At 35.5% G+C, this 11,967-nt stretch overlaps 1 protein-coding gene across 1 annotated transcript; it reads right to left on the reverse strand.

Moving 5' to 3' along the window:
* Positions 1 to 783: 783 nt before the first annotated feature.
* LOC145821471 (disease resistance protein RPP13-like) lies at positions 784 to 3,722 on the reverse strand. The gene is made up of 2 exons (XM_082917993.1): positions 1,115 to 3,722; positions 784 to 1,008 (listed from the first exon to the last, which is right to left on the reverse strand). Coding segments are annotated over exons 1-2 (2,610 nt in total). The 3' UTR covers positions 784 to 1,006.
* Positions 3,723 to 11,967: the final 8,245 nt, after the last annotated feature.

Genomic DNA, 11,967 nt, shown 5'->3' on the forward strand with positions numbered 1-11,967 from the left:
GTAACGGTTTGGCACGACCTTAAGCTGTTCTGGCATTAGTTCCGACCAGTTCCTACAATGGTCCGACATGACCATAAACCGTCTCTCGGTATTAGCTCCAGTCTCTAATCTATCTTAAGTGCCCTTGCGCTTCCGTTCGGATTTTGCAATCTATTTACCTTTTATTTTATTTAGTTTTATTTCATGTTTTAGTTTCTCTCTCCAAGTTCAAGATGTTTATCCTCCTATCTTGAGTTTGAGGGGGGATGTTACTGTATATATAGTATATATTTTTAGATATATTAGGTATTGATTTTCTAGATATATTTATATTGTCATAGTTATGTTGTTTATAGGATACTTTTTCTCAGTCTATATATACAGGTCTTCTATTGTATATGATTAATTAATTGAATACAATACATATTAATTTTTCTCTCTCTACTATTCTAACAACTAGCATGTATACTCAACCAAGAAAAAAAGAAGAAGAAAAAGAAGAAGAAGAAGCCTCAATCAATGCCAAGTTCTTTTTTATTTTATTGTGGCTGATGATGCCACAAGTGGTGAAATGTTAAATTTGCACATAATATATGGTGCAACCGATAAAGGTGAAACCAAAACTTGTTGTTAATCTCCTACATGAAAGACTGAATTCATTCAAACCAACAAATCAGCATGATGTCAAATTTTTTTAATTAATCATTCTTAATTTAAGAACCATGCTGATTCAATCTCACTTTCAAATCCACATGTTAGAATGCTCTAAATTCTATGAGTATTTCAGCCTTAAAAGTGAGCCACTTCATGAACATACAAATGAATTTTATTTAATTAAGCCAAACACAAGTTAAAAATAGAGTTGCAGTGTATTTTACATAAAAAGAACGGTGTTGTGAACAGCAGAGATACAACAAGCTGCATTTTTTTTTTTTTGCAGCACATCAACTCTTTGAAGTCTTTTGACAGTCTTGACTCCAAATTAAAACTGCATTTTATTCCAGTCTCCAGTATCCGCGAGCATTAATCCTTCATTAAAAACATTAATATAATTATAAGATCCTTAGTGATCTGTTCACATTTGGTTCATTAAAAAAAAATGATAGACAGTATATTACAAATGAAGAAAACTTACATGCGAGGGACGAAGGCTCCCACTCATTGGTGAGTAAAATGTTGCTTCCCAACCTTTTTTTAACATCTGCAACAAAATCCGGCGACATGTTTGTTAAAAGTAATTCCTTCAGGGCAGGCAGGTGCTCTAATCCATCCAACTTTGTCAATTTTTTGCAACCTCTAATTTCTAACTCCGCAAGTTGGGGCATGGCACCTCCCTCCAATGTCCACTGAACTAGGTTTTCTAGCATCCACAATTTCAAGACGTGGAGTTTAGGGAAGTCCCCCGAAACACATCTCATTTCCGACCTTAGATAAGAGAAAACAAGAATCTTGAGGACGTTCAGTTGAGGCAGCAGCTTCCCTATCACCGGCATTGGATCTTCTGTGAGTTTTGACATTGACAATGTTAGGACTTTGAGATTCAGGGGAAGGTATTTAATCCCATCCTTTATCACTCCAAACAAATATAAGTTCGAAAGAGACTGATGGTCCTTCAAAGGACTCAACTCGAGGTCTAAAGGTTGACCAAATCGATCTTTTGATCTCAATCTTAAGGTTTGGAGTTTGTCAAGTCCTGATATGCACTTGGCTGTTTTCTCTGCTGATTTTGGATGGCATGATACTCCCAATTTCAGAAGGCTGGTGAACCAGTCTAAGCCGTATTCATAAGGGTCCTTAGCACCAAGCAGGAGCCCCATTAAGGTCTGAAGGTTTGTCGCTGAAGACTCTTTTGATGATGGCTTCGCAATTGACACCTCGTTCATAAAGAGATGTCGAAGGTTCTTTGCCTTCCAAATGGAACCCGGCAAAGTGGTTATATTAGTATACTTCAAATCTAAAGTCTCCAAGCATGGTAGATCCCCAATTGTTTCCGGACATGATTCTAGACCGGTCCATCGCAAGCCTAAGTATCTTAGGTTCTGTAAGTATTGGCCGAGTTTCTCGGGTAGCAAAGGTTTGTAGACACCCTCTAGGTCAAGCACTTTCATCAGGACAATACCTCTAGATCTCCTCTTACTGATTATTGTGTTAAGCAATGTACCGACTTCTCTGTTAGATGTACCTTGTTTTTGGGCTTCGAATGAAACAAACGAACATAGATGTTGAGTATGAGACTCCAAAGTAGACTTGACCCCAACATAATGATCTGCAAGCCTCCGAATAATCTGATTAGACTCATGTACATGTGAATTGCAATGGCGGATTTGAAGAAATCCTATATCCTCGGCTTTTGGCAAGAAGATATCGTAAAGAAAGCTCGGCATTCGACACGTTTTGGGGCTTCCGTCTTCTTTCCATGTCGCTATTTCAATCATGTTTCTCGACACTAGTTCTTCCAAATATGCCTTGGCCAGATCTTCAGGTTCAAGGACACTAGTCGTGGTAGTAGTTGATATTTGAATAAATCCCTCGGCAATCCACAACTGCAACAACCTCCGCATAGGAATCTCATACGCTTTAGGGAAGAGAGTCAAATAAAGGAAACACGGCTTTAACACATACGGTAGCTCATGATAGCATAAAGCTACGATAGTCAAGAGATCGACTGATTGATCATCATCCCCCAAGTACTGCGAAAGATGATCAATTACACCGGACCACTCATCATTCGGTTGTATGCTCGACAACAATCCTCCAAGCAGGACAATTGCTAGAGGCAAACCGCGACATATTCTGACAATTCCTACCTTGAAATTGTTCAAATTATCATAATTTGCCCCATTTACCACCTTCACGAACAATTCCCAACTCTCCTCATCAGATAACCTCATGAGTTTCAATGGGTGACCCCACGGGTCAACCTCGGATGCAACCTTAGAGTCGCGAGTAGTGAGGATGACTCTGCTTCCATTCGCGGCATCAGTGAAGGGACGTGCTAACATGAGCCAGACATGATTGGTGCAGATACCATCCAATACTATTAGAAACCTGAGCTCCATTAAAATCTGGAAAAGCAAAGCCGACAGTTGGTGCTCGCTCATAAGCTCCACGTCAGCCAATACGCCACATATTGGAATCTGTTTGATTATTGCAAGCAACAGATCCTTGTATGTGAAATCTTTGGCGACGTGGAGCCAAGCACGGCACTGGAAATGCTGCCGAATGTCTACTCTGTTGTAGACATTCCTTGCCAGTGCCGTCTTTCCAAGCGCTTCTTCGCTCACCAGAGAAATCACACGGAGGCTTTTCTCCTCCTCGTTGTCGGTCAATCGAGCTATTAACTCCTTCTCGACATCTCCACGTCCAACAAGTACATCGTGCTGCATTTTTTCGTGCGTTGCGAATGTTTGATTAAATTTCTTATGATCGAGGATATTGTATTGGTCTGTTTGTGTTGCCGGTCGATGTTGATGTGGGAATAATTGAGTGGATACATCTCTGAAGCTCCGTACAATTTTATTCATTTTGTAGGTGAACTGGATTTGGATCCATGGTCTCTTTTGTTGGGTGTTGAGGAGGAAAGATTCGATGATATATTCTGCAGAGTAAAGAGTGCGAAGAAGCCGAGGCCAAAGACGAAGCCGAGACTCATCGAAGCCAGTGGTATTGTTGTTTTCGGCATGGAGGAAGATCAAAATATGTTTGAGGGGTGATGCTATGGTACATTTAGATGTACCATACATTTAGTTATGAACTTATATGATTTTATATCATAACCTATACCATATTAGTCATAACTACCACCATATTAACTCATAACTTAGTTATATTCAATTATTTACTTATACCATATTACTTCATAACCAGGTCATAACTAAGTTATTAAATAATTTTTCTCTTAAATTAGGCAACCGGTGTACCCGGTTACCAAACAGAGCAAAGTCAGAGTAGTCCAACAGTCCCGAAGCCAGTTGGCCTCCCTCTCTGGCTCGTGCTCTTGCTCTTGCTCTTCTCTTCTCCTCCCTCCTTTCTTCCACCATAGTTGGAGCTTCAGCCATTGCCGAAGACCACCAGCCCCGTCGGCGTTGGGACCACCATTCTCTCAGTGTAACCTCTCACTCTCTTGACGTCAAGAACTAGAGTTTCTTCCATTCAAATCAAATATTTCCAAGAGATATTTTCTGTGGCTCATGTTTGTTTCTAACTCTAAACTTCATTTACATTAGGGCTTTTGATTTGAAAACCCTAACCCTTATTGAATATCTGATATTAAGTTTGGTTCTCAATGAAAATTAAAATCTATATCCAATAGCTGTGCCACTTTGATTTTAGAACTGAAGAATGAATATCTGATATTAATTTTTATGGATGGTTTAGATCAATGGGTGTTCCCGCCATATGGATGATTTGTCTGTGTTTATATCAGTATCTACTCTCTGTCTCCCCCATACCCTGTGTCTGCCATCTGTCTTCCTTGCTCTGTTTTTGTGTTTTTGAGTTATATGGTTTGAGTTATACGGTTTGGATTTGGATTACCCGTGTGTGCAGATTTTATTGTGTGCATATTTTATTATGTGCAGATTTTATTATGGTGTGTGCAAATTTTAGTGTGTGCAGATTTTATTGGATCTTGAATGCTTATTGAGTTATACGGTTTGCAGATTTTATGGTGTTTGCAGATTTTATTGAGCTATACGGTTTGGCTGTGATGAACTCCTTTAGCAGTTTGTTCACTCAGCTAATGTGTTTCATACTTGAACTGATAGCCACTTATAGCTTATTTCTTCCTTTCCTTTCCTTTCACTACTAGAAAAGTGACCTTTTGCTACTATATAATTGTGACCATTTGATTACCCGTCGCAAATAACCAATTCATTCCTTTTTATTTTTTATTTTTTTTACCCTTTTACCCGTTTTCCTTATATTTGCCCTAGTTCTAGAAAAATTCAAACACCGATTGTTCTCTCTCTCTCTCTCTCTCTCTCTCTCTCTCTCTCTCTCGTATCACAAACCTATATAGCTTTGCTCTCTCACTCGCTCTTTCACTCACCATTGTCGTCTGAGATATCCGGCGGTATGAATCTCTCTTTGTTCCTCTCTCCCAATTTCTATCTCTCTCAATCTCTCTCTCTGCGCCTATACATACATATTTACATGTATCTATGAAGTATGACTCAGATTGTGTAGTGTGAAGTTTAAATGTTAGTCGGCAAAGATTGGGTTGATGTTGATATAAATGTGTTTTGGTGAATTTGATTGAGGTTTTTGTGAATTGGATTTTGAAAATTGAATCTAATTGCTCAAGGTTGTGGAATTGTTTTAGATGGATTTGAGTTTGTCAATTTCTAATTTTTTTTTTTAATGTGAAATTAGTATTGTTCAATTGTTTTTTGTGTTAATCGAATTGTGCTATTCTGAGATCTGTGTTCATGTAGAATGTGAAATTTGAGTTTTATATGTATACACCTATGAAATATTCAGAAGATTCGAGTTATATTTGATTGATGGAGATGTTGATTTTATGACTCCTCTGTTTTGCTTTAGTGTTCTCTATAGAGGATTGATTTTGGTCCTATGTGGCAGACTCTTTTAAAATTCACATCTGAATTTTTTTTCTCTGATATTTTTTATCACAAATATTTCTGTTTTAGCTCCATGTTTATTATTATTATTTTTTTTATCACAATGCATTATTCTGATAATGCATTCTTCCATATTAACTAAGAAGGCTAGTGGAAATGTTAAAAATGTTTGTTAAAGTGTATTATATGACAAAAAGTGGAGTCCAATTTTGTATGTTAAGGGTTTGTTCATGAAGTAGTTTATATGGGTGTTCCAATGGAGATGTTAAAATGTGTTGTCGTCTTAGCCTCGGCTACTTCAACTCTGCACAACCTTTTTATTTGTGGAACATTTCCACAAAGCTTAAAAATGACTAACCAAAATAAAAACTTTTAACTTCTTTGTAAATAAATTCATAATATACTGAATTTATCCTCGTTATGGAGTTTTTTACATAATCTTTCATAACCATATCAGTTCTGGCTTGTTTTCCTCTCATCCAAAGTGTCATGATTCATGAATTGAACATTAGGCACATTTGCTTTGCAGACGATTTCTTTGTTTTTTGTTATCCGAATGATCAGTCCTTTTACATAGTTTTTAATGCTCTTCTTAAATTCAATAAATTTTCTGGCCTTCCGCCAAAAAAGAGCAAAAGCAAGATTTACATTATTGGTATTGATGATCAATCTAAGATAGTTTTTTGCAATTTAATTCGGGTTCAACTTGGTTCCCTTCCGGTCAAATACTTAGGAGTGCCCCTTATTTCTAGTTAGCTCTCAGCTGATAATTGTAAAGGTCTCATTGATAAAATTAGTTTCTTTCCTACACTGGTAGACTTCACATTATCCAATCTATTCTCTTCAGCAAGTTTTTTGGTCTATGCACTTTATCCTCCTCAAGTCAGTATGCTTGCATATAGAGCAATTGCTCAGGATTTTTGTGGACAGGGACCAACTCTTACCTTCATTCTAATAAATTCGCTTGAGGGACTCTTTGCTTGCCCAAAATAGAAGGAGGTCTTGGCATAAGAAATCTTCTAGATTGGAACCATTCTTATTTCCTCAGGCATATTTGGATCATTTACTCTAAACATCATTCAACTGTGAATTCAATTAGGGGTGTAAGCGGTTTGGTTCAAGGGAAAGTTTAGTACCAAACCGAACCTTTCAGTTTTGTTGGTTAAGGAACCAAAGCAGACCACATTCTACGGTTCAGTTTTCTCGGTTTGGTGTAGAGAAGGGAACATGAGATTTTAAAAGGGTTTTTATAAAAACTTGTACAATCACACATTGAGAATAAATGAAGTAAAATAGTGAAATTTGCTCTATAAATGTCTTCCTCCTTAATTTTTATTAGAAATTGTGTATTGTTAGTCAATTATCTTCTAATGCTCAAATTTTTTAAATATAATATTTCAGTCGTTTTAGTTTGTATGAGTGTATAAAATTTTAAAACCACAACAGATCGCACGTTATGAAAAATAGATCACAAACCAAAATTTCAATTGATCTTGAGCAGTCAGTCTAGTTTCATTGGTTTTTCTTACACCCATAAATTCAATGGTGCTATAGATATCTTATTAGAGGCAAATGCTTTTGGGCTTTTACAGTCCTTTCTGACTGCTCCTGGACTTGGAGAAAGGTTCTTAATCTTAGATCCATTGCCAGACCTTTTGTTAAGGATATCGTTGGACCTGGCTTTTCCCTCCCTCTGTAATGCCTTCCTTTCAGCCCAATTGTTCTAGAGATGATGAGGTTCAGTGCATTATTTCCTCCTCTCTTAAATACAAAGCTACAACACTTGGGATGCTATCAAGCCTCATTCCCTTTCTGTGATTTGGCATAAGATTATTTGGTTCCCTAAGTACATTCCCAGACACGGCTTTGTTTTTGGATGGCCATTAGAGGCAGGCTTAGGACTAAGGCAGGCTCAAAGATTGGGGGGAGATTGATTCACTACTTGTCTCGTTTGTCCACAAAGACGATGAGTCTCTTTCTCATATTTCTTTAATTGTTCCTTCTCTAGAGCAATTTGGGAGCAGATTTGCTGCTTTTCTAAGGCTCAACATTCTAGGGATAATTAGATATCATGGATTACTAACCAATTTAGTGGGAATTTTTTTTTCCATATAGTGAGGAAAATTGTTTAGGCTGCAACGGTATACTAAATCTGGCAAGAGAGAAATCATGGGCTTTCAAAGGATGTCATAGGCCTACATATTTGATGAATCAGATTAGTTCTAATATTAGAGTTCAATGTTCTCAGTTTGCATCTATTAAGCAATCTTACTCTAATCTACTATTGTGTAAAAACTAGTAGATTTGTGAGAGAATTTTTGCTCCAAATTAGTCTAGCTGCTTCATGTTTTTCTTGATTTTGGTATTTGAAAGGTATGCCTCCCTTGATTTTTGTATTCTTTGTTTCTTTTAATGAAATTCTCACATACCAAAAAAAAAAAAAAATATTCATAATAGGATGACCTTAAACTAATTTTAAGCTTTTAATTGACTTAAGTGCAATTAAATGGCCATTCACTTAAGTGTAAATTTTAATAATCCCTAATAAAAATGAAATGCCCAAACCAAAACTTGAAACACCTAATTCAATTCATTCAATTTGATATCACTCTGCATCACTACTTAGTGCCTTTATGATGATTGAATTGAAGCTTGATTAACGAGCCCACTTAGAAAAAAAACAAATGATATATATATATATATATATGAATATATATATGTTTGTATACTCACCAAAACTGACCTTAGTTCACTAGTCTGCAACAGACTGATTAACCTCGTGGGCTATGAACTCATAAACATGTAAAACACTCTTGCTTCAAGTTTTAAACCTTTCACTAAATATTTGATTCATATTTCTAGTACTCTACATAATTATGTATATTATATGATCAAAGATTTTGAAATTAGGTTTGTATTTTTTTCTCCCACGGATAAAACTATTGGACTGATTCATCTCACCTGGACTAAGATTCTAAAGCTAAAAGTTGCAATCATTCACCATGAAATGCTTATGGATTAGCTATCTCCTATAGTAGAGACTAGAGAAAAATGTGATTAGTTTTGAAATGTTCCATATGATACATGATTAGGAGTTCAACTTTCGTTGTCATTTCTTGCTATTGGTGGAGCAATCCATGTTAGCTGAAATTCTTTTAGCTCTCATTGTTGCTGATTATTTGTTTTCATTCTAGTACTTCAAAGATCTGCTATCAAATTATAGAAAGGCTTGTACTAAATAAATTCTCAAATTTGAAATGCATCAAACAGAAAGTGACCACTGCCCACTGGCATTTGGCACTGTGTAACAATTGACGTTATTGAAGTAACAGAAAGTTGAAATGATCAACTAATTTATACTTCTAACATGGATTGTCAAATTATATGGTAACAGAAAGTTGAAGTAATAGAACAATACATGTTTAGTTGATTCATTTCGCTGACATGATTATTTGATTCATTTCGCTGTCATTTCTCATCATTCCAAATTAGTAGTAGACCCGGGAGGTACGTTCATTGCAGTGCGTTGCTCTCTTTTTATTAATGTTTTAGTAATAACTCATAATGATGTATGCTTCCCTGTGAATGATGGTAGAGAGTGCTCTGGATGAGAGAAGTCATCGGAGGGCAGCACTTGAAGCATCTCTTCATGAGGTTTTATTTTAGATAATAAAATTTGTGAATGGGAAAAAAGATCACATTCCACCCATACCGAATCTTGAAGGTGTCTCCTTTCTCTATGAAATTGCTGTCTCAAGGTGAGCTGTTTTATCAATGACATTGTTCTGGTGATTATTTTTCAATACAATTGTAGTTGTTTCAATATTTAGCACCTTTCTTAAAGGGTAGCTGTCATATTTCATTTTCTCTGTTGAATTTTACAGGCTTCTACCTTCCTTGTTTCCTTTTCTTTTTTATTGTTATTTAATATATTTTCATGTATTGATGTGGTTTTATTTTTAATTTTGTTTTTTCAATGCATTTGATATGTTTATGAAAAAAGAAACATTATGCTTTTGGAGTTGTTCTTTGTGTGCATGGATTTTGCATTTGTACCAACTCAAAAAGAAGAAAAAAAGAAAAGACAAGGAAAATATCTTGTATTTCAGAGTACATGCAACCTGAACTTTGTTTTTGGCAGCTTTTTTGTTCAAAGGCAACACTTCTTACTGGAATGGTTGTGTTTATGAGTTCTCGTGAAATGAAATCGTGAGATTTTATAGTTGTGTTTGTGGGGATGGGTTTTGGACCCTAATTTTCCATGCAAGGTGTCTTCCTTAACCATACACTTTGCAAGATGCAAATTAATCTTTTGAGTTGTTGCAATGTGTTTAGTTGATTAATGCATCCAAATTTTTAGTTCTCATTATTGTAAAAAGATCACAAGATTAACAACCTTGGAATGATGGATGATAATAGTTGCAGATGTGCTACTTACTCTGCAACAGTGGCATTGCCTCATCCATCACCATTTCTTGAACTCCCCATATATATGACATAAGGCTGCATTATGATATTAATAGCTCTAGGTAGTGATTAAATACAAATTTATTCAGCATTTGTATGGTGTCTGATAGGGTTATGTGCTTGGACTATTATTTGAATGCCCCAAAGTATAGATATAAATTAGTAGAAAATTGACTTGCTCTGTTCTTTTTTTTTTTTGGCAGGATGAAAATCGGGCAGCTTGGATTTAGCCCACATACATAGCATTTAACTTTTCTAGGAACCTAAGAAGAAGATTTAAGGTACACATTCTAGAATAGTGAACACAAGCATTGAATTATTTTGCTGTTTTATTAAGTTTTCTTTATTTATTTGCAATCTCTGCCTTTTCTCCGCTTTGCTTGAGGCTTTATGTCTAAAGAAAGATCTAGAAATTGGATACTCTATGTTCTGATCTATTTCTCCTCATAATGTGTATTGATCAGGTGCAAGCTTGGATTTGAGGAACATATATCTCCATGGTTACAAATTAGAACTCGACTGGTACCTTGTACAGTGGTGAACACCAGCATTGTAAATTTTGACTTTACTAGCATTTTATCTGGATTGTATATTTTTCATCAAAGAACTTTTCCCAAGGTTTTAGTTGTAATAACTTTCACATATGGCTCCAATTTTGAGACTCAAATGGAATGCCTGATTAAACTAGAATGCTATATTGTCTAAATTCTTGTCATTGCTATTCCTAGAGTGCTTAACGTTGCACTTTTATGTTTTTTTTTTTTTTTTTTTGTTTTTGCGATTGTAACAAGATGGTCGCCAAAAATCATGTGTTGTTCTTTGTTTTTTGCGATGGCAAAATAGCGGTCACCATAAGTAGTTTAGGCGGTCGCAAAAGTATTTGCCACCCCCACATTTGCCACCCCCATTTGCCGTCGCATGGGCCGTCGCAAAAAGTCTTTTGTGACTGTTTTTTTTATTATTTGCGACGGTTTACAACGGTCGCAAAAAGTGTTTTTTTTAGTAGTGTTTCCTCTCCTATAGCTTTTGGACTAGAAGCAACATTAAGGAATCCTAATTCTTCCTAACTTCCTTATGTTGTTTTGTGAGCAGTATGTCACTTCAACTACAAAAAAAAAAAAAAAAGATTAAATTTTAAGTACTTCATTATGATGAAATTCTGGGTTTAATGAATCAAAATAAAAATTAATCAAAACACTTATGGTCTGAAAATTGCCTATACGGATGACCATTGATAGGAAACTTTACAAAAATCACCTGGCAGTGCCAGTTGTGCCCAAAACTCCTTGCATTCTTGGGCCAGGGGTGCCAGGTGGTACTTTACATGTGCTGTTATTTAAATACTTTCAATGTTTGCTATCTTGATGAGCTTTTTTATGTTCTTTTGTTGATTGGTAAGAAAACTGTCTTCTATACTACTGGTTTTGTGAGTAAATTTCCAATTGAATAGAATGTAGTTTGCAGTTCAAGGTGTGGATTAAGACCTTAAAATTTTGCTACCACAATAAACTCCTTTCTAGCAAAAGTATGGTGTACAAATCTATTAAATAGAAGGAATGTGAAGTATGAAATGCATTAGATTTTTAATATCTGTTTTCATTATCAAGACTTTAGCAGATTTCCAGCAGATTTCTTATGGTGTTAACTTGAATTTCTTTTGCAGCCTTCATTATTGATATTAACAGATTTCAAATCTATAATATTAACAGGCTGCAAAAAATGTATCTCAATATTATTTCTTTCCAGCAGTTAACTTGAATATTATAGAATTTCTTTCCAGCAGAATTTCTTTTCTTTTTCTTTTCTTTTCTTTTACTTGAATTCAAACATAAAATAAGCTAAACTTCTTCTTGAATTTTTTAACTTCTGCACAGACCAATCTATACATATATGGAAAAGTATTATTAACTTCTTCTTGAATTTTTTTTTCCTCTCTCAG

This window comes from Camellia sinensis, chromosome 3 (genome assembly GCF_055761805.1).
Source record: "Camellia sinensis isolate YWXY chromosome 3, ASM5576180v1, whole genome shotgun sequence".
NCBI lineage: Eukaryota > Viridiplantae > Streptophyta > Magnoliopsida > Ericales > Theaceae > Camellia > Camellia sinensis.